At 36.1% G+C, this 23,337-nt stretch overlaps 3 protein-coding genes and 1 long non-coding RNA gene across 11 annotated transcripts; 3 read left to right on the top strand and 1 right to left on the bottom strand.

Moving 5' to 3' along the window:
* Nucleotides 1-673: 673 nt before the first annotated feature.
* Nucleotides 674-17,192, bottom strand: LOC114308079 (uncharacterized). 8 transcript variants are annotated; one of them, XR_014348570.1, is made up of 6 exons: nt 16,493-17,192; nt 14,157-14,277; nt 13,895-14,049; nt 10,126-10,218; nt 1,786-1,872; nt 674-967 (listed from the first exon to the last, which is right to left on the bottom strand). It is a non-coding gene; the product is annotated as an uncharacterized LOC114308079 (long non-coding RNA). The 8 variants fall into 8 exon arrangements; XR_014348574.1 differs by lacking the exon at nt 1,786-1,872; XR_014348568.1 differs by lacking the exons at nt 1,786-1,872; nt 14,157-14,277 and having other exon boundaries at nt 16,083-17,192.
* A 674-nt stretch (nt 17,193-17,866) lies between these two features.
* Nucleotides 17,867-18,706, top strand: LOC145823104 (uncharacterized). Its single transcript, XM_082922275.1, has 3 exons — nt 17,867-17,935; nt 18,221-18,295; nt 18,389-18,706. Exons 1-3 carry the CDS (start codon nt 17,867-17,869, stop codon nt 18,704-18,706), a joined length of 462 nt encoding a protein of 153 aa, XP_082778401.1.
* Nucleotides 18,707-18,851: 145 nt separating this feature from the next.
* On the top strand, nt 18,852-20,344 carry LOC145823101 (PKS-NRPS hybrid synthetase cheA-like). Its single transcript, XM_082922274.1, has 4 exons — nt 18,852-18,887; nt 18,992-19,575; nt 19,667-19,727; nt 19,841-20,344. Exons 1-4 carry the CDS (start codon nt 18,852-18,854, stop codon nt 20,342-20,344), a joined length of 1,185 nt encoding a protein of 394 aa, XP_082778400.1.
* A 129-nt stretch (nt 20,345-20,473) lies between these two features.
* Nucleotides 20,474-21,055, top strand: LOC145823100 (uncharacterized). The gene is made up of 2 exons (XM_082922269.1): nt 20,474-20,863; nt 20,966-21,055. The coding sequence occupies exons 1-2, from the start codon at nt 20,474-20,476 to the stop codon at nt 21,053-21,055; spliced, it is 480 nt and encodes a 159-aa protein (XP_082778395.1).
* The last annotated feature ends 2,282 nt before the right edge of the window (nt 21,056-23,337 follow it).

Below are 23,337 nucleotides of genomic sequence, written 5' to 3'. Positions count from 1 at the left end.
TAGCCGACCTCATTTGATAAGATTTAAGACTTAATTTAATTTGGTTTAGTTTGATTTATTACTATTATACCTTTTATTATTAAATTGAAATATTTCCCATTGGAGGTTTGTTCTTTCATTTTATTCAACAAAATTAGAATAATCACATTTTGTAATTATATTTTATTTATTATTTTATGAGTTAATATTGTACTATATGATCCACATCTCAAGTCCATTTGTAATTATCACAAATTTGACATAATTACATTTGACTTCACTGCGGCATTTAAAAAATGCCGCTATAGGTGCAAAAAATGTCACTATTTCTTTTTATGACGTTTAGTACCAAACGTCGACAATGCATCCGTTGTTATAGCTTTATGACATTTAAAAGCCGTTATATTAGCATAGATGACGTTTTTAAAAATGCCGCAAAATGTCCTACCCTAATGGTATTGTGACATCGCTACGGCTTTAACGACATTTTTAAAACACCGTCACAGCTTTTTCTAATTTTTAAAATTCAAACTGTTAGTATGATAGTGGCGTTTTTAGAAACGCCGTGTTATCTTTTCTTCTTTTTTTTTTGGTTAAAATTATGCTAATTTTATGTGATTGAACTAAAAGAATACCTATAATAAAACTGAATAACACTAATATGAAATAATAACTATCATTCAAATAGCAAATGTAGCATTAATTCACTTTCCCATTCAATTTAATATCCAATCACCATTACCCACAAAATAACATACCCAAAAATTGAATTCAGAATTCTCAATCAAAAAATTACTACTTTGTATACAAAGCCACAAAATAACATTACCCTGTTCCCTCTCCCTCCCCCCCTCCCCAAAAGTCAGATCAGAGGAAAAAAAGAAAAAAGAAGAGAAATAAAAATCCAAAGGTAACCCCCATCCTTCCTTCACCGTCATTCTGAATCGCTCCCCATGCTGCTTCCCATGGCCTTCAATCCTCTCGGTCTCTGCCAATCATAAAACATAATAATAATTAAAACAAAGCCACAAAACTAGCGCATACCAAGTACGAGTAACTAGCTCACAACCATAAACATAGGACTATCTCGTTTATCAGAATTTGAAGCATTAAAAATGTATCTGACAGCTAGTTTCTAAAGCAGACTAAACATCTATCTTTGCATAAGAAGAATTTCAGCACAGGGAAAAAGAAAATAAATCCCACAAATTAGGAAACCCAACCCAACAAAGAAGGGGAAGGGAGTGATTACAACCACCACAATTACCACCTCCTCCACCACCACTACAATGGTTTCACCACTTCCCACCCACGGTAATTACTACCTCCTTCAATAAGAAAATAATAAAATTGTGACTACCATAGAGACAATGAGCGCCCAAGTGCCGATTTCTTATTTTAAAATTATATATCTCAATGCACATCCCAAACTTCTCATCATTAGAACCCAAATCTGACAATAAAAATATAAAGTTCTATAACAAAAAATAATAAATAAATAAATAGAAAGATATTGAGTTATTATGAGATACAAAATTTAAGAAAAATCTAAGAAGATTAGGACTAACACAAAAAGTGAAAGAAGTCTATTCTAACTAATTTGGTGGTTTCAAATTCGTAAAGCTTCTAATTTTTCAACTTCTATCCTATTCAGAGTCTTCAGAACTAATCACACTAACCAACATAGTTTCACATTCAACACAACTACCATACCTTTCCAAATTCCATATCTATATATGCATAACATTATGTGAACATAGGAGTAAATATTCATGTATATACCCAAGATTATGGGTAGGGATTTACCTCCCAATCTTCATTCGTCTGCGAGAAAACACAAACATTTTGAAGCTTCTTCCCCAGCTAAAACCTCTCAAATCCTACTCAAACAAACTTCATCACAACAACAACCCACCATTCACAAGAGTCAAAAGACCTCAAACAACAAAGAAATGTAGCCACATTATCATCAAAAAAAAGAAGAAAAAGAAAATCCCTAAAACACACTCTATATATAAACACAAATTCATAAGCAAAAAGTTCATGACTGAAGTGCCAAAAGAAGATACCTGTGAAGGAAAATCCGACAGTAACAGTTAGGGTTTCTTTACACACATTTTGCATTGAAATGTCAAATTAATGGAGGGAGAGAGTCAAAGAAAGTGAAAACCCATTGAAGAGGACTTTAAAGCAAGTAAACCCATTAACAAAAAGATTGAAAAGGACCGAGTATCCACGTGCTTGTTTGTGAATACTTTGGACAAAACAGTTATTAATGGCGGCCTGTAAGCTATTTCATCTGGGAACGACGATGTTTGAAACGCCAATGTGGCTTTCATTTTGTAATATCTGACATCGTTGTTGATATTGGTTTTCAGCAATTTGTATGACGCTGTCCATGGGCATCCTTTCTTGTCTGCGACAGCATACGCGTTTCCAAAATATATGATGTCCACCGGGCATGTAATTGGGAAGGTAAACAGGGCCTGTAATTGATTATCTACTCGTAGTCGTGTGTCTCGTATTTCAACTTCCACACGACCGGTTGAATTAAATGGACACTGTGGTCTGTAGCTTAGTTTGCATTTGTCAATTATCATTGACTTGAATGTTAGCTTCGGCCACATTGCGTTGCCTATTTTGGGATTGGTTATAGATATGTTCGACACCGGTATGTTCGATGTTGCGTCTATGATCTCGGTTTCCAATTCACCTTCTTCATTCTCATGAAGATCATCCGTAAGTCCGACTGGGTTGATCTCCCCTGACATTATGATTTTAGAATGGTTTTAGTGCAGCGGTCTCTCCGAATTGTCAATCACACAATTCGTTTATGAATTCGGAATGTATAATTCATATTCTTATATAAAGGTTAAGTTCATAGAGTTGGGAGAATAATTATTTATAAAACGACGTCGCATTGAGGCCATAACTCACTCTCAATGACGTCACTTACTCCCTTTGATGACGCAAGTCACTCTCTAAAAACTTTACTGATGTTAGAGAGTTAGGAAGTGAGTTATTTATGGTTCCCAGAGCATCCCACTAATATTACCTGGGACGCTCCCCCCCCCGGCCACGTGTCATCCTCGGATTGGTGCTCTCCTCCGCATTTGGTGCCGTGTTGTCGGCTAAGGGCTCCGCTCCCAAATCTGCGGTCCGAATTAAAAGATTGAACATGGCAAGCGCTTGAATTGAAGCGGTGAGTCCAGTCTTATGGCCCACGCTTGTCTCCTTGATGCATCTTTTGCCATCTGTTAGTATGGGCCGTAAATGTGGACCATGCCATACTTAGTACATGTACACGCTTCTAGCATCGAGTATTTTAACAGTTCTTCCAAATTGAAGACTGTTTTTGTTGACCCACGTCACGGTTAACATGTTACGCCTATAAAATAAAATCGATGTGATTCATTTACTGCCCGGAGTTTCATCATCGATTATGGCCTACTTGGTCATGGCTTTAACTTTCCTGATTGCAACCCTTATATCTTATGACGAGACATTGATTCATTTAATGATCCATAAGATTTAAGCCAGACTAAAGGACATCAATGGATGACCTTTGTCCCATGTATGGGGATGAGATCCAACTCCTATTGGGCCATGTTTTTATGTTGGCTGGTTTAACCCTCAGCCAGCTTACTTTGCACTAATAGATTGATCATTTGAAGTAACTCAATGTTGGTTTCTTTTGGCTTTTAATCTCTTAGTGGTTTTTGATGTTTCTGTGATTTTTACAAATCTAGTCTTGACAAGAACATATATGTTGTAATGAAACTCTTATCATATTGGGAGTATAAAGAATATCAACAATGCTACATAACCAGAAAAAAAACGTGCAAAAATGCCGTGTTTGAAATATGTAGAGCATATTCATTCTGGCTGTGACCTACAGCACCACACCAAGTTTAAGTTTACACAATAGCATTAAAATTCTTGACACTTTTTCTTAGTATATTTTACGGGTACATTGCAGTTTTGAAAGAATATTCATAAAAGAGATAAACCACTAAAGGAAGTTTTTGAAATATCTAGTATCATTGAATCGTGGAGTTACTTGTCAACAATCAGGTTCTCATCTAGTTATGTTTTATCTATTACGTTGCACGGACCGTTCAATATACCAATTCCTTGTTTTCACATTGAAACCCTAGTTTTCCTTGTTGGTAGTTAATAGGTGTGGAAATATTTCATAATTAATTCAGATTTAAGGCCCACCTGCTGCTAAATGACTTTGCCACATGAATTCATCCCAAAAGGTCAAGGCTAGATTATTAATTTCTCAAGCGCATGACAGAGAGTGTTATTTGCTGGAAATTTTGTATTATTTGCCTCTTTTATTTAGAATTGATATGAATTCCTGTTTGCTTGTGCTGAAAGAAGTCATGGTGAGGAAAGGAAAGAGAAAAAGAAGGTTCACTACATGCAAGCGTAGGAGATTGAACCAGAGAACCAACACAGATGCCAGATCATGGGCAAATCTCCCTGGTGATATGCTTAAAGCGGCTGAATTTCATAGACAACCTCTCGTTTGGTGGTGTCTGCAAGTCATGGATGTCTGTTTCTGTTGCTCACAAGGAAAAATTCTTGGCATCTTAACCTCATCTGATTTTCCTCATAGCTGTTTATGCTAAGCGAGCATGTTCCTTGTACAACATATTTGATAAAACGAAGTACAAGACAATGCTGCCTAATCTGGTGGGTAGGACCTGTTAGGGATTCTCTTGTGGATACGTCATACTGCAAGATAAAAAATTGAAACTGGATGCCATAAATCTTATTACAAGAGAGGAACTCCATTTCCCTGTTCTACCTGAATACTTTAAACATTTCTTCTTACCTGAATTTCGCACCGTCCTTGCTTACTCAACCGTGCTTTCAGAATTTGTGTTGGTGTTTGTTCAGAAGCCTAGTGAAGTTGTATATTTTTGTCAAGCCGGAGGTGAGGATTGGACTGTCTACTCGTTTGCTGACAAACAATGGATCTAGCTGTTTTTAAATGGTAAAAATTATGTTTTAACCGATTGTGCTGGAATTGGAATTTTTAAATTGTGGCCTAATCCCACCTTGATGTTACTGGATGTCAAGGGCACCCCTAGTTTGAGCACTCCGCATTTGCAGTTGGTGATTTGAAATGAGGAGCTGCTAATGCTTGATAAAATGCATTCAGACCTACATTCAACCCTGGGCTCTTTTGCACAACGCTTACCGTCCATGTAATATATGGAGCTGCTATTGCGCCCCCCCCCCCCCCCCCCGGGATGGGTTACTTATTATAGCACTTTGGTTTTTGTGCTTGAACAATGCCACGTTTCCTAGTCTCTCCACCCTCACCCATTCCATATTTGTCAAGTCCAGCTTGTAAGTCAGAGGGTCTGAATGCATTTTATCAAGCATTAGCAGCTCCTCATTTAAAATCACCAACTGCAAATACGGAGTGCTCAAACTAGGGGTGCCCTAGAAATCCAGTAACATCAAGGTGGGATTAGGCCACAATTTAAAAATTCCAATTCCAGCACAATCGGTTAAAACATAATTTTTACCATTTAAAAACAGCTAGATCCATGATTAGCCATGGTTTGTCAGCAAACGAGTAGACAGTCCAATCCTCACCTCCGGCTTGACAATAATATACAACTTCACCAGGCTTCTGAACAAACACCAACACAAATTCTGAAAGCACGGTTGAGTAAGCAAGGACGGTGCGAAATTCAGGTAAGAAGAAATGTTTAAAGTATTCAGGTAGAACAGGGAAATGGAGTTCCTCTCTTGTAATAAGATTTATGGCATCCAGTTTCAATTTTTTATCTTGCAGTATGACGTATCCACAAGAGAATCCCTAACAGGTCCTACCCACCAGATTAGGCAGCATTGTCTTGTACTTCGTTTTATCAAATATGTTGTACAAGGAACATGCTCGCTTAGCATAAACAGCTATGAGGAAAATCAGATGAGGTTAAGATGCCAAGAATTTTTCCTTGTGAGCAACAGAAACAGACCTCCATGACTTGCAGACACCACCAAACGAGAGGTTGTCTATGAAATTCAGCCGCTTTAAGCATATCACCAGGGAGATTTGCCCACGATCTGGCATCTGTGTTGGTTCTGTGGTTCAATCTCCTACGCTTGCATGTAGTGAACCTTCTTTTTCTCTTTCCTTTCCTCACCATGACTTCTTTCAGCACAAGCAAACAGGAATTCATATCAATTCTAAATAAAAGAGGCAAATAATACAAAATTTCCAGCAAATAACACTCTTTGTCATGGGCTTGAGAAATTAATAATCTAGCCTTGACCTTTTGGGATGAATTCATGTGGCAAAGTAATTTAGCAGTAGGTGGGCCTTAAATCTGAATTAATTATGAAATATTTTCACAACTATTAACAACCAACAAGGAAAACTAGGGTTTAATGTGAAAACAGGGAATTGGTATATTGAACGGTCCATGCAACGTAATAGATAAAACATAATTACATGAGAACCTGATTGATGACAAGTAACTCCACGATTCAATGATACTAGACATTTCAAAAACTTCTCTTAGTGGTTTATCACTTCTAAGAATATTCTTTCAAAACTGCAATGTACCCATCAAATATACTAAGAAAAAGTGCCAAGAATTTTAATGCTATTGTGTAAACTTAAACTTGGTGCGGTGCTGTAGGTCATAGCCAGAATGAATATGCTCTACACATTTCAAACACAGGGCATTTTTCCACGTATTTTTTCTGGTTATGTAGCATTGTTGATATTCTTTATACTCCCAATATGATAAGAGTTTCATTACAACATATATGTTCTTGTCAAGACTAGATCTGTAAAAATCACAGAAACATCAAAAACCAATAAGAGATTAAAAGCCAAAAGAAACCAACATTGAGTTATTTTAAATGATCAATCTATTAGTGCAAAGTAAGCTGGCTGAGGGTTAAACCAGCCAACATAAAAACATGGCCCAATAGGAGTTGGATCTCATTCCCATACATGGGACAAAGGTCATCCATTGATGTCCTTTGGTCTGGCTCAAATCCCATGGATCATTAAATGAATCAATGTCTCCTCATAAGATATAAGGGTTGCAATCAGGAAAGTTAAAGCCATGACCAAGTAGGCCATAATCGATGATGAAACTCCGGGCATTAAATGAATCACATCGATTTTATTTTATAGGCGTAACATGTTGACCGTGACGTGGGTCAACAAAAACCGTGTTCAATTTGGAAGAACAGTTAAAATACTCGATGCTACAAGCGTGTACATGTACTAAGTATGGCATGGTCCACATTTATGGCCCATACTAACAGATGGCAAACGATGTATCAAGGAGAGAGAGCATGGGCCATAAGACTGGACCCACCGCTTCAATTCAAATTTCCCGCTACCGCTTGCCATGTTCAATCTTTTAATCTGGACCGCAGATCTGGGAGTGGAGCGGAGCCCTTAGCCGACAAACGCGGCACCAAATGCGAAGGAGAGCACCAATCCGGGGACGACACGTGGCGCGGGGGGGGGAGCGTCCCAGGTAATATTAGTGGAACGCTCCGGGAACCATATATAACTCCCTAACTCTCTAACATCAGTAAAGTTTTTAGAGAGTGACTTGCGTCATCAGAGGGAGTAAGTGACGTCATTGAGAGTGAGTTATGGCCTCAATGCGATGTCGTTTTATATATAATTATTCTCCCAACTCTATGAACTTAACCTTTATATAAGAACATGAATTATACATTCCGAATTCATAAACGAATTGTGTGATTGACAATTCGGAGAGACCGCTGCGCTAAAACCATTCTAAAATCATAATGTTAGGGGAGATCAACCCAATCGGACTTACGGATGATCTTCATGAGAATGAAGAAGGTGAATTGGAAACCGAGATCATAGACGCAACATCGAACATACCGGTGTCGAACATATCCATAACCAATCCCAAAATAGGCGACGCAATGTGGCAAAAGCTTACATTCAAGTCAATGATAATTAACAAATGCAAACTAAGCTACAGACCACAGTGTCCATCTAATTCAACCAGTCGTGTGGAAGTTGAAATACGAGACACACGACTACGAGCAGATGATCAATTACAGGCCCGGTTTACCTTCCCAGTTACATGCCCGGTGGACATCACATATTTTGGAAACGCGTATGCTGCCGCAGACAAGAAAGGATGCCCATGGACAACGTCATACAAATTGCTGAAAACCAATATCAACAACGATGTCAGATATTGCAAAATGAAAGCCACATTGGCGTTTCAAACATCGTCGTTCCCAGACGAAATTGCTTACAGGCCGCCATTAATAACTGTTTTGTCCAAAGTATTCACAAACAAGCACGTGGATATTTGGCACGTGCAACGCAGCGTCGTTGAAGCAAGGCTAACACACTGTCAGTCTGAATCGCGCTTTAGGTCCACAATGACATTATCCGCCCCAATGGGCCAATACGGCTCTTCGGCCCAAAGTCCAACCGTCCATCCGTAAGTTCAACTATTATTGTGCACCATTACACCTTGCAGGGTGGAGTCGGTGCAACCTAGTGCAATTTTCAGGAGTCAATTGACTATGGGCTGGACTGTCCAAATTGGAGACCTCATGTAAACTTCATATGAGGAACTATAACTATATATATTTGTAATCTTTGTTACAAATAACAAACTTTAAACAGCAAATATATTTAAAAACTTAGGTGGTGTTTGATAAACCAATTCAATACTTAAAACTGAATGTATTAAGTGAAATCAATTAAGTACGTTTGATAACCACAATTTGTATCACTTGAAAATCTAATTGACTGTTAAAATTGAAGCTAAAAGTAAAGAAAATTTAAGTAACAATATTCTTACTTAATGCTCATTAAATTTATAATTGTTTATGTAGAAGTATTGATGTGCACTATTATGACCTCACCATTACCAACGCCATCACCACCAATACCATTGACACCATCATCTCATTACCACTGGCACAGTCATGGCTACCACTACCACCTCCACTACATCTACCACAATCCTCCACCCTCCACCACGATCTTTCCACCACCACAACCATAGCCATCATTACACTGCCATTGTTACCACCACACCACTACCACAACTCCTCTACCTCCATTACACCACCCATCCACCATCACCAAAACCACTCTCTCTCCACCTCCATCATCACAATATAAAAGTTGATTAAAAAAATTGAAAATAATAAATTGTAAATTTCATACATATCAAATAAATAACTTATTTTAGTTTAACTCTTAATTTTATCGAACAAATTTTCACTTTAAAAAGTCAAACATTCAATTTTCAGATTTCAATTTTTAATTTTATCAAACAACTCCTTACGCCACAAAAGCTAAGTCTTAATTAAACAATTGTAGGATTTACAAACTACCAAAAAGAGGTGGGGACAAAATTAGAGCACACAAAAAGTATTGGGATTGAACTCAAATACATTAAAACATCTATTAAGGTTCACGAAAAAAGCACACTTGATGAAACTAACCTAACAAACACAATGTACTTAGTAGAATACCACATCAGAAAAAGAAAATAATCATTATTGTATATCATGCAAATATAGAATACCCAACCTATGTTTTTTGAAACAGTGGATTTTATATTAATAACACGTGCCAATCAAAACCATCAAAAACTAATGGATTCAATAGCGTATGCACTTACCTCGAATGCTACCCCACACTCCACGCATTCAAAGCAAGACGATAAATTGGAATAAATTCTAGAAATCTAGTATCAACCGTGCAAAATTCGTGCATATACCATAAGATAATCAAATCAGAATCCAAAACAACAGGTAAATCACAATCTTCCTTTTGCATCTTCATCAATTAGGAGAAATTTGAGGCATTAAAATCTAGCTTCATTAACAACCTAAACAACATGCAAATTACAATCGTCCGATCTATATTCCTAGGGATTCCAAAAAATTATATGATTGATATGCGGTAACAGTGTGACAACACATATCTAATATCACAACACAGTTTCGGGAAAAAGAGCATACAAATTAGACGGTAACATAACAAATTGTGAAATTCAAGTATCTAATAGAAGTAACTTGTTATTTCATAAAGAAATAGAACTTAGGATGTGGAAAGAAGAAAAAGAAAATCACATGAAGTCATACCTGGAGTGATGATGAACTCAATTGTGGAGGTGGAGAGGATGGCTACGGCGTGTGTTTGTCCCTCTCACAATTTATAGGGCCCAACCCAAAACCCTACTTAACAACATGCTTTATTACTAAAATGCCCTTTATGGTATGTTCAAAAAAGCTCTTCCAATATATACTTAAAAGCTAAGAAACACGGACACGGACACGACACGGACATGACGACATGTCAATTTTCAAAATAGGCAAGACACGACACGTGAGGGAAACGCATGTTGATGTCTAACACAAACACAACACGAACACGTCACCTTCTTGTGTCCATGCTTCTTAGCTTAAAATGAAAGTGCAACAAAATTTTGAGAAATATCATTTTCACCACAAAAAAAAAAACCTCCTCATGTCCATTCGTGTTCATGTTATAGCAAATAATGATATTCAACAAGTGTCCAACGTGCTTAAGCTGATATCTATGATTGACAAGTGAATAATACTAAAGTTTGCATATTTTTGCTCAATTTAATGCCCCACCCGACACAACACTCATCGGACAGTTCTCAAAACATGTCAGACACACACCAAAATATGTCCTACTATTGTTTCAAATTTTGTAAACTCGAATATTCTTTAGACACTTGAAAAACATATATGTATCGCTTAGACACATACGAAACACATTACAAGTTTAAATAAAATAATTTGAAATTCAATGATAAAAGAAAAACAATTTAAATTTATACCTATTTTTCTATTTTAGATTTTAGAAATTAGTGTCACATTGCATTTAGTTATTATCTTCAAATTGAATATTCATATGCATGATATATAATAATGGTTTATCTTTATAAATAACATATAATAAATATATAAAACTATATATTTTGCATATGTCCCTCTGTGTCGTATTCTACATTTTTTGAAAAATTTTGAGTCGACGTGTATATATTCATGCTTCTTAGCTTAAAACTTCTAACTTCTTAACTGTTTTGTGATAGAACTTATATATTTTGAATCTTCTCTTAAAGATCTATCAAACAAGATCTATGTTGGCTTTGAAACTTTGAAGAGAAATAAAACAAAATTTCACCGTCCAACCTAGTGTTGACACATTAAAATTTGTTACCCTGCTAACATTAACTTGGACAATGAAATTTCATCACCACCATCACTAACTACTACAATGATCAAAATATTTCTATATTTTTTTACATCAATCTATTTATTATCTTAAATATAAAAATCAAATAAGCAAGAGCCAAAATTGATTTAAAAAATTCAACTTTTTCCAAAAATAATTAAATTAACTATAATAGTTCCTAAATATATATCTAATAGCCTATGAAACAATTTTCAAAAATTGATCTCCATTGATTAGTTTAAAAATAAATAAATCCGTATAAATATAAAAATGTTTCTACAATACCGTCACTACATTACCACATCACTAACCACAACAATGATCGCCACACTTCTGATTTTTCAAATCAAATTTCTTATGATCTTAAATATAAAAATCAAATTAACTAGAGCTAAAATTGATTATAAAAATTCAACTTACTCCAAAAATCATGAAATTAATTTTGGAAGTTCCTTAACATATGTCTAATAAACATATGAAATAGTTTTTAAAATTTCAATTCCATTGATTAGATTAAAAATAAAAATCACATATTAAAATTTCGTTGTTCGAATATAAGTTACTTTATTACTAAGAAGCATGGACACGATACAAATACGACACGGGCAGGCCGATACATTAATTTTCAAAAAATGTAAGACACGACATGTTACGTTGGGGACACGCATGAAATATATAATTTTATATATTTATTAGATGTTATATATATGAATATATCATTCAAAGATAATAAAAAATGCAATATAATACAAATTCTTATAAATTTATATGATTTTTGTTTTATTATTATATCTTAAGTAGTTTTGTTTAAACTTATAATTAGTTTCACATATGTCTAATCGATAGACGCGTGTATTTAAGCGATTGACACGTGTCCTCCAAGTGTCCAAAGAGTGTCCGGATCTTTAAAAAAATTAAAAAATAGGACACGTCTTAAAGAGTGTCCGACATGTGTCCTAAGAGTGTCCAAAGAGTGTCGGTGTCCGACACATATACGTCACCTTCTTAGAAGTGTCCGTACTTCTTAGCTTTAATGTAATGTCCCCACTACCATCACCATGACTAACCACCACAATAATCATAACACTTTTGATCTTTCATATCAAATTTCTTATGACTTAAAATACACAAATCAAATAAAGAAGATATAAATTTGATTTTAAAAAAAATTCAACTAGCTCCAAAAATTATAAAATTAATTTTAGACATTCCTAAATATATGTCTAATATGTATATGAAACAGTTTTCAAAATTCAATCCTATTGATTGGATAAAAAATAAAATAAAAATTTTCAGACTGAAATTTTACTCTAATTTTATTGCGAAACAAAAATTAGGACAACTTTTTTGTGGAACTGAAATGGGAGAGACATACACTTCCTTCATCTATTGCAAGGGTAATGGAAACTATATGACTTCGTGTGGTGTCGCCACGAAAAGATCAACGATGACAATGGTGAGGAATGAGACAACATCAACATCGACGATAGTGAGGGACAAGAACACATTGGAGGGTCACATCATCCATGCCTCTCTTTTTCTCTTTCTAAATCGATACAAATCAATAGAGACCTATATAATGAGAGATAGTTCAAGAATTGGTTTTGTGTCCTTGTTGTGTGAGGAATCTATTTTGAAGGACTTTGTACACTAAACAACTATGTTGAGGGACTTTTGACCAAAATTTTCTTTTTTAAAACCGTTGTCCCATGTCCATATTGTGACCGCGTATGTGTCTATGTTTGTGTTTGTGACCATTCCTTTCCTATTTTAGGGTTAGCCTAGGCTAAATATTTATGTAATTCTTTTGTATTTGTCACACAATTGAATATACAGTTTCTCTTTTCCTTTGAAATTTTCAATTCTGCTTTTTAGCTTGGAACCAAATAACTAATGAAAAATGTATGTGTATCTGAATTTTTGAAAATCATTGTGACTCGTGTTCATATCCGTGCTTGTATTCATGCTTCTTAGCTCAGAACCATACAACTTAAGAAAAATGTATGTATAAATATAAATGACCAGAAAAGGACAAGTTGATTTTGCATAATTATTAATCCATTTATAGAAATAACATAATTAGAATTCTGAGATTATAAATTATAACTAGGATACAACAAACCATGTGGAGAAATATGTAAAGCCAGAAGTACATGTATCAACCTGTATAACTTATGTGCCTTATTGTATAGAGAAAACAAAGAAAATTACTAGAACTAATTGTATGCAATTGAACAAATTCCTAACAGCATATTAAAGCTTAACATTTACAGATTTGACAAGGACATTTAGTATATGGATGTGCACGACCAATCAATTTCTATATCTTTCTATGTCAATGATCTGCTGATATTTTAATTTCAATTTGCAAAGCACCAAATCACTAATTTATCTTGTCAGCTACATTCAAAATGGCGATAAAATCTATGAGATTATCCTAGAATTTAAGAAAGTTAGCCAGACAAAACAAATATGTTAACATTAGCACAGACTGGACTTCCTCCTTGAAAAGTCGTTCTCTATTAGTTGTTAAGTATTCAGCATATGTGTATAAGCTCAGATAATGAAAAAATAAGCTACTAGCATACAACCTGTAATTGGGTGGTGTGTGTGTCGCTGTGTGCCAGGTTGGAGGGAAGGAGTTACCTGAACCAAAGAAATACTGGTGACAACCAGTTGAAGCGAGGAACGGTGAAGTTGTTGAGAAGGACATGAGAATTGTTTCCAGCTTTGAGTTCTCCAGAATATACATTCAATTTCATGATGTGCATACTTTGCAGAGGAAACAGGATGACCTGGCTCTGTCAAAATGTTCCCAAAATGTGCATGTCAGTATAATGGGCCCACCAGAAGTGATGACCAAAAAATTATGTCAAAGCAAGGCATTTCGGGAACTAAAATGCTTTACAAAGAGAACAATATCCTCAAATATAATTGAATCCTGAGCAAGAACAGTCCGGCAGGTCATTCATCTCTGGTTTTACCATCTTATTTGAGGGATTAAATAATGTGCTTTCTCAATCGATCTCCTAAATTCGGAAAGAGCAATTAAAAAGAAAAAGAAGTTAAAAGTAAGATATGATAAACATATACAAAAACAATTACTGATACCTTACTGTAAGCCACATCCATGAACTAAACCAGGGAACTAAAAATGACATCAACTCTTGTTAAAGAAAAAGGGATAGGCGGTCTAGGAACGCTTATATAGGTTAAATTGAATTACAATTTAATATATCTAGAAGCAAAGAAGGTTTGAAGCAGCAAAAACTCTCAAACCTGGAAAATGCAGGAGCTTTTCAGCTAACGTTGCAAAATTCCCTAGAAACAACCTCAAAAGTAGTCACCATTTGGCAATGGCCATACGAAGCAGCACATATGAAAATAGATAAGAACAATATCATCATTACAATTTACAGGAGTAAACAAATAATATTTTTTTAAGTGAAAGCCTTTAGATTTTCCATCACTGATCATGATGGAACCAAGCTTAGGATATGAGCATACTGCAAGCACTAAGTTGGAATCAATAAAACCTATCCAAATAAAGAGAATTATACTTGATAATAATGTGAGAGAGAACGAGTTACTTCCATTGAAGGAGGATTGACGAGGCACAAGCACTTTGAAAAAGCAAAAGCAATTAAATATTATACTCAAGTGAACACCAAGAGAACTTTTATGAGCTGCCACATACAACAGGTTAGATTGGTGCAAGATAACAAACATGCTGACCTTTGTTATCTTCAAGATTATCAATCTTCAATTTTCTACTTTGTACTCCTAGTAAAAAACTACATCCTGTTCACCAAAAAATTAAGTGCTAAACCAAAAAAACTAAAAGTAGCAAATACAAGAAGTGTCCCCCAACGGTAACACCAAGGTATGTTCTGCATATTGCCAAATTACATGCTGCAGCCTACATGAAAACAATGAAAGCAATAGAGCTGAATGGCGAAAAAGGATTCATGTAGCCAACCCCACCTAACTGGGACACAAGGCTTAGTTTGGTTTGGTACACACGAGTAGTGACACCTAATCTTCAGCTTATCTGAGTAAACAGACCACACTTCACTACCTCCTCAAGGTAACATGCACCCCATAGTATGAACAATAATTCATAATCCTTCCTAGATGACATAACAACAAAATACTGCCACATGATGCATTTTTCAAACTATATTTGGCAATGTGGAATTCACACCTTGGAATTGGAATTGGAAACGACCTTGGTTCAAATTTTGAACTAAGATACTTTTCAACTACAAATCCAGGGCTTGAATTCCATGCTGCCAAATAGAGAAAAAGCAAATCCCACAAAACCTTACGACAACATCACATCACATTTCCAATACACAATTTAAAATGTGAAACATGTATTGTATATAAATATGCATATACATATATGTGTGTATGTGTGTATGTAATGGAAAAATAAATAAATAAAATAAGAAATTGTGATTGTAATGAAATTAAACTCACAGATTGAGGAAATCAGCAAGACAAACAAGAGAACTAAAAGCATCACTACACATAATTACAAAAACAATCATTGCAGTTTTCCACAAAGAAATAAAAGCTTTTGGCACCAAGCACACAGACATTGAATTAATCAGCACAAAAAACGTAATTGTAAACCAAAACTCGAACAATCATCTGTGATAACTGCAAAAGACAACATAATTTTCAAATCAATCGAGTAAACTAGTGAAAATAAATTTAAAATGATGGACTGTTTGGCTGGCAAGAAAACTGAGGAAAAGCTATTAGTCTTTTGAGTGCTTTGTGTTCACTTCAAAGAGAAAATCTATGCCCTCAATCAAATCACTATTACCATATTTTTGTTCATGGGGTCTGAAGAACTCGAAATGCATATTGCACACCATACATCATCTCACTACACACCATTCAATGCTACGTTTACACCCCCATCAATTCATAACCCTAAACAGCCACCACCCCTGGCTGCCACCTCTCCTTCCGCTGCCGCCTTCTTCTTCTTCTTCTAAGGACGTTGGGGGTGGTGGAACGGTGGCGGCCGGCGGCGGTGAGGTGGGAGTGATGTGTCCTTAATGGTAATTTCATTGAGGGCAGAACCATAGTTACTGCATGTGCGAAGGGAAATTCTATTTCCACCCAGCTGATAAACTTAAGGGAAATTTTATTTGCACATCTTCAACACTCTCAGCATACACTATTACTCTCTTTTTTTTATATTACAATTTTGTACCACAGTAAAATTACCTTTTTGGACAAATTTCTATACCCTAATCTCTCAACACACACCATCATCATCAGCAGCCTCCGCACCTCCGGTTGCAATTCTCAACCACCAACACCACGACTCCTCTCTTCTATTACCATCACAGCCCAATCTCTGCTACCGGCCATTGCCATCACCAACAATTCCTACGACCATAACCAATAGAGAGAGATCTGGAAAACATAGATCTAGGGTTTGAAGAAAAAAAAGAAGAGAATAGATGAGGCTAGCTATGGCGGATGCGATGGTTGATGCGACTGACTTTTCACCTCCATCTGTTGTCCGACGACTTCCCCCTCTGGCCACTATCACAACCCCTATCGCAACCTTCCAATCGTGCTACCCCACCACCCATCGCCTTTCCAAACACCGCTATCGCAACTCACATCGCCGTAACCCACCACTATACGACAGGAGAGAGGGAGAGAGAAAGAGAGATATCTAATGTCAGGGTATAAGAGACTAAACGAGGCTGATGCAGGAGATGGGAAAGGGGGCGACGACGAGAGAGTGGGAGAATGAAGAGCGGTGGAGGGGTGACGGCCGGAGGCGAGAAACTGCGATGGTGGCGGCTGTTGCTGGTGGTGGTAGTGATTTGGATTAGGATTAGGATTAGGATTACGATTAAGGTTTAGGTTTAGGCTTGGGTTTGTTGAAGAAGAGGATAGTTTGGTATTACTTAAAAAATTAAGGGTGCCTAGTGAGATAAAATCAAACTTTTCAATTGTGGTGTGAACAGAGTAAACAGGAGAACGTAGTGTGAATTGAGAGGTTTAGGGATGTGTAAATAGAATTATCCCACACTTAATGAAAAATTAACTTAATGATAAGTATATTCTAATTAAAAATTATTATAATAGCTATTGATTAACACTCTAAGGCCTCATTTGGCAAGAGACTATTTTAGCCAATTAGCCAAAAAGTTACTAAATTAGCCAAAAAGCCAACAACTCATACCAAAAAGTCAAAGATTCTCTTTTCTCTCTACTTTTTGCATATCTTTTCGTAATTAGCCAAAAAGTCATCCCAAACATACAAGTTTTTTTTACCTACTTTTTTAACCAAATAGCCAAAAAGTTACTAAATTAGCCTGTTCCCAAACGAGGCCTTAATATTATATATATAAATTCTCTATACACATCTTTTAGAAGTAAAAATATCTTAATATACACTTTTTGAAACAAAAAAATTAAACCGTAATTTTTCTTTTATAGTTACTTTACTTCTTACACACTCTATACTCCTCTCTGTTATTTGCAAACAAAACATTTTCCATATTGCTTTAATCTTTAAGTTTATACTCAATTATTAACATCATTTAATTATTAGTTCAATAATTTTTACTTGATTTTGATATGGAAGAGTTACAAACTTATGAAAGTTCAAATTCAAGCAATGGTGACAGCAAAATCAGTGATGAAAAGGTAAAATCGTGTAGTATTTTTTTAAATTTTTTTACGTTTTTTAGTCGGAAAGGCAGTATCGTATTTGTTGAATTAATTCAGAAATAAAATACCAAAATAATATGAATAGTTCGTTCCTTAAAAATCGATTTTTTTAATGTATTTCGATTTTGGAGTGCCGAATAAAATTAATAATTTCGTCATTAGTGTTCCGAAATTTGTTATTATTTCGGTTTTTTATTTCTGAATTTTTTTATTTATTTCGGATTTGTAGAACCGAATTAAAATTTTCCCCCTTCTCTTCAGATGGCATACACTGAAGAACCTGAGATTCGATCGGATATTATGATGGATTGTGCTAGCTATTTTACAGCAAAACAGGTCATTTTTAACATAAATTTTGTAAGTTCATAAATTTGTATTAGTTAGTTTGTTTAGTTTGTTATTATGAAAGTTGTGTGACATTGTATGTAGGTTTTCGACAACAAAGATGAATTGTTCACTTGGGTACGTGAGTTCAAAAGGATAAATGGCTTTGTTATTATTATAAGGACGTCGGACTATGATGGCGGTCGTAAGAGACCAAGAATTTATCTTGCTTGTGAGCGGAGTGAGAAGTATAGATTGCGTAAAAAGTTGAAAGATGACCCAAAAAACTTATTGAGACAAACTGGTACGAAGAACTGCGAATGTCCATTTGATTTGAGGGCATTCAAGTTGAAAACAAACGATGAATGGACATTGAATGTAGTTTGCGGGCTGCATAATCATCCAGCTGCGGAGTATCTCTAAGGACATTCATATGCAGGGAGATTGTCAACTAATGAAAAGTCACTATTAGTTGATATGTCAAAGAGCCTAGTAAGACCAAAACAGCTGCTCATTACACTCAAACAGAGGGATGCTCTCAATTCGAGCACAATGAAGACAATTTACAATGTACGACATCGATGTAGGGTTCTACAGAAAGCTGGTAGATCCCAGATGCAACAACTGCTGGGTGAATTAGCGAAATATAAGTACATTGAGCGTCATCGAAGTGAGGAAGGCTTTATGACTGTCACGGACTTGTTTTAGGCACATCCAGTGAGTTTGGATTTGCTTCGTACATTCCCTCGTGTGTTGATTATGGATTGCACATATAAGACGAATAGATATCAGCTTCCTCTTCTTGAAATTGTGGGAGTAACATCAACTCTTATGACATTCTCTGTGGCTATCGCATACTTGCAAACTGAGCGAGTTGATAATTATGCATGGGCGTTACAAACATTGCGTGATCTTATGGACGACAGCGTTTTACCTGAAGTCATTGTCACAGACAGAGAGCTTGCTTTGATGAATGCCATTGACAACACCTTTCCGAATGCTCGACATTTGTTATGTTGTTGGCATATTAATAAGAATGTATTGACAAAATGCAAGAAAATGTTTGAGACAAAAGAAAAATGGGACAAGTTTAACACTGCATGGAACTATTTGATATTGTCATCGACTGAAGAGGAACACAATGATCACCTTGCAACACTACATAAGGATTTCAGTAACTATTCGGAGGCAATCAAGTGTGCTACTGTGAGTTGGTTGAATCTGTATAAAGAAAAATTCATTGCGGTACATACAGACATGTGTATGCATTTTGGCAATGTTACAACCAATCGGTAAGATTTTTTTTTTTTTAATTTATTATAAATCATATTGTAATTTTTAATTATTATGCTTGACTATTTTGGTTTACATCCATATGAACAGGGTTAAGAGTTCTCATGCTAGATTGAAAAGGCAACTAGGTTCAAGTCAAACGACATTTGAGGTTTCATTTGAAAAAATACATTGTCTACTTGAGTTGTAGCACATTCAAGTTAAAGCATCATTTGAGAAGAGTTTAACAACTGTACAACATCAAATCAAACTTTCTCAATTCAGAGAGCTCCGGGTAATGTGTCTATTTGTGCATTAGAGTACGTGTTGGCAGAGAGTAAGAGAGCAAATTCAGTTGGAATTGATGTTGCAACATGTGGGTATGTTCTTAGGCGCACACATGGTTTACCTTGTGCTCACGAGATTGCAGATTACATGAGACAAGGCCGTCCTATTCCACTTAATAGCATACATGTACATTGGACGCGCCTTACTATATGTGTGCATAATCCGAAGGAACAGAAGTTGGAATTGACTTGTATCCCAGAACTTGAGTTGATTTTGAAGCGTTTCGAAGAGTCTGATATTGCCACGCAATTGGATATGTTGAAGAAGTTGAGGGAAATTGCAAATCCAGCGAGCACTTTTCTTATTGAGCCCGATGTGAAACCTAATCCACGTCGAGGACATAAGAAAATTAATATATCTTGTTGTCGTGACCAGTGTGCATTTGAGTTGGTTGACGATGAGCATGATAGCCAGAGCACATTAGCTTCCAGTCAGTCATAGAAAAAGAGAACTTCAAAAGTGCATGAGAAGAAGCGGAATGTGAAGACAAAGACATATCGTAGAAGAACAAGTTTATCGAGTGCATATGCTGCTGACTTCCCGCCTATGTTAATACCATTCATAAAGTTGATGAAAGACGTAGATGGTGATGGGAATTGTGGATTTAGAGCTATTGCAGGTTTACTTGGTCTTGGAGAGAATGATTGGGTGCAAGTTAGGCATGATCTACTACTTGAATTGAATAATCATAGAGATGAATACGTCGTACTATATGGGTCGCATGAGAGGGTTAAGGAGCTGACACACATCCTTTTATATTTTGAAAATAGCCCAAGCTTTGATCGTTGGATGACTATGCTTGACATGGGGCATCTTATTGCATCATTTTATAATGTAGTCTTGTACCACTTGTCATTGCAACAGTGTCTCACTTTCTTACCTTTGAGATCACCGCCAGTAACCCTAGCTGATCGTCGCAAGATTGCCATTGGATTTGTCAATGGAAATCATTTTGTGCAGGTAAAAGTTATGAAAATAACTAAATATTGTTGTCTAATATTTGTGTAATTGTAAATTTTATGTATTTGGTAAAGATATGTAATTTTTTGGATGTACGTGCAGGTGTTTTTGGAAGCTGGTCATCCAGTTCCTCCCATTGTCGTGCTTTGGCGAGTTCACCATCACCCTTGTGCGTTAGAATGCATATATTAGACGCGTTCAAAAATTCGAAGACAACATAGGACTTAATGTAGCTACTCGAGAGACATTTGATGTAGTTGACATAGATTGAGGTATTACAGAGTAGTAATGACAGCTTTAAGTCATTAGTTTTTATGATTTACTAGCATAGAGTAACGAGAAAGATATCATTTTGCCATTGGATTTTGTAATGGTCAGTTTTTTTTTGAAAGATAGAATATTATATGCGTTATAGTTCTCTAATTTATGGAATGGATGTCATATTATTTTTACATTGTCTGAACACAAAACGTAATAAAAATAATATTAACCAAGTGCAATTGCTGTTAAAAAAGTAATAAGATTAAACAAGTATGTAAAAAATAAATATATATACAAAATAATAGTTCAATCCATCCATACCATCACAAACTACATGTGTGCTTGTACATAATCCAAAAAATACATAATCCGAAGATAATAATAATATTTGTCTCCTTATACATCCACCAACATCATCAGAAACTACTTGTGTTAACATTATGAACTACTATTAACTACGTGACCGGCGAGTGTAATGTGCTCCAAAACGATGTGCAGTGGAAGAGCTGGGTGCAAACCGACCCTGAGTGGATGTGTTGGACGCAGCTTCACTAATGTGTTGATCTTGAAGAAGTTGTTCGATTGCATCAATCGCGTAGTAAAGCCTACTAGGATGTTGAACATTGTCCTCATAGCCAGCCTCAATGAAAGGATGAGTAATCTAATGTATCTGTGACATACGCTGCATTACGAGAACAAATATAACATTATGTACAAACTTGTAATAGTTTACATAAATAATTTGCAATGTAAATGAAAAAAGGATACCTGTGCGTCTTAGCTAGGATATTGATAATGATGGATATTCGGGTCCACTTGAGAACGACGCGCTGGGTTTTGTACATACATATGGGTAATGGTTTGGTACCAATCCATGTAACCAAGAACACAATCCCAAGGTTGCCATACCGGTGTACTCCTCCTCCGATCAGATAACACATGGTTGTTCCATGCCTCCCAAATGATGTCCAAGTATGCATACATAACATTTGTAGCGTGGAGCTGTGGCTCCTCGAGAAGCCCGCATAGGGCCAAGTGGTGGATTAGGGATTGTCTGTACTCTGCCAAACTGTCTCAACACTCTATCAGGGTGATATGGTTCAACTACTTCCAAACACTTGAGGCAACCATGGTAGAACGTAACTGGATGACATGGATGGACATCTCTACAACTCTGGTACGAGTCCCAAATAACCTACAAACAATAAAAACTGTAAGATATGACAACTGTAAATTTTGTATGATATAGAGTTTCAAGTTTTGAAGGACTTTTCAACTTACATCATGTACACCCAACCTATCAAGCTCCTCTCGAAAAGCCTGCAACTGTGTCTCTTCACTAGACTCTCTCCGAGAAGTCCAACGGTAAACATGTGGCATGTCTCAAGTGTAATTCATATTCAAGTGTGGTCGGAATCCACGAAAGTGCTCATAAATCCATCCCTCAAGGAGTGTCATATAACCGGCTATTTGTTTCACGCCGGACCTGCTAGCGTACCCCAACTGTCTATATAAGTATGCTAATGCAGCAACACCCCAAGCATATGAAGATACAGTCATCAAATCGGACAATAAACTCAAATAAACAACAGGGACCCTAGTACAAGTCTTATCACTGAAAAGTGTACAACATAACAAAAATAGCAAGTATGCTCTACCTGCACATGCAATTCTTTCTATTGAATCATTGTTTGTGACATTATGAAAGTGTGCCCTCAACCATTTAAGCCTCACTGAATTGCCTCCAGCATTACATATCTCATGTCTGACGTCTTGCTCATCAATTTCCAAGGTATTAACTACTAATGCAATGGCCCACCTTTCTGACAATTTATGTACACTAATAGATTTGCCTATAATGGGAAGCCCTAGGATAGTGGCGACATCGTCCAATGTGATAGTCATCTCTCCAACAGTCAAATGGAAGGTGTTTGGCTCTGGTTGTCATCTCTCAACAAAACTAGACACTACAATTTTATTGACAAAACGGTACGTGCAACGAGCTAATTGTGTAAGTCCTGACATCTCCACAATGTTTACAAATGTAGCATTGTTTCCTTGTTCCCACCACGGCCACGAACGAATCTTAGATGAGTGATTATGACACTTTAGGGGCCCCCTTTCATCAGCACCATTCCAAATAGTTGCGGCAAGATGACTTTTAAAACTTTTAAGGATTGATGGATCAGTTGGACCTCCCGGAATGGCTGAGT

Source organism: Camellia sinensis, chromosome 1 (genome assembly GCF_055761805.1).
Source record: "Camellia sinensis isolate YWXY chromosome 1, ASM5576180v1, whole genome shotgun sequence".
In the NCBI taxonomy this organism is placed as follows: Eukaryota; Viridiplantae; Streptophyta; class Magnoliopsida; order Ericales; family Theaceae; genus Camellia; species Camellia sinensis.
The sequence above is the reverse complement of the archived record's forward strand: the minus strand, read 5'-3'. Positions and strand labels throughout refer to the sequence as shown.

What these genes read in the sequence shown, in the direction of transcription:
- LOC145823101 (XM_082922274.1), top strand. Translation starts at nt 18,852, where the DNA reads ATGTACGACATCGATGTAGGGTTCTACAGAAAGCTG. An exon ending in TAGGGTTCTACAGAAAGCTG is followed by an intron (nt 18,888 to 18,991) that starts GTAGATCCCAGA and finishes GACTTGTTTTAG; the next exon opens with GCACATCCAGTGAGTTTGGA. An exon ending in CAAGTCAAACGACATTTGAG is followed by an intron (nt 19,728 to 19,840) that starts GTTTCATTTGAA and finishes TTCTCAATTCAG; the next exon opens with AGAGCTCCGGGTAATGTGTC.
- LOC145823104 (XM_082922275.1), top strand. Translation starts at nt 17,867, where the DNA reads ATGGAAGAGTTACAAACTTATGAAAGTTCAAATTCAAGCAATGGTGAC. An exon ending in GCAAAATCAGTGATGAAAAG is followed by an intron (nt 17,936 to 18,220) that starts GTAAAATCGTGT and finishes CCTTCTCTTCAG; the next exon opens with ATGGCATACACTGAAGAACC. An exon ending in GCTATTTTACAGCAAAACAG is followed by an intron (nt 18,296 to 18,388) that starts GTCATTTTTAAC and finishes CATTGTATGTAG; the next exon opens with GTTTTCGACAACAAAGATGA.
- LOC145823100 (XM_082922269.1), top strand. Translation starts at nt 20,474, where the DNA reads ATGAAAGACGTAGATGGTGATGGGAATTGTGGATTTAGAGCTATTGCA. An exon ending in ATGGAAATCATTTTGTGCAG is followed by an intron (nt 20,864 to 20,965) that starts GTAAAAGTTATG and finishes ATGTACGTGCAG; the next exon opens with GTGTTTTTGGAAGCTGGTCA.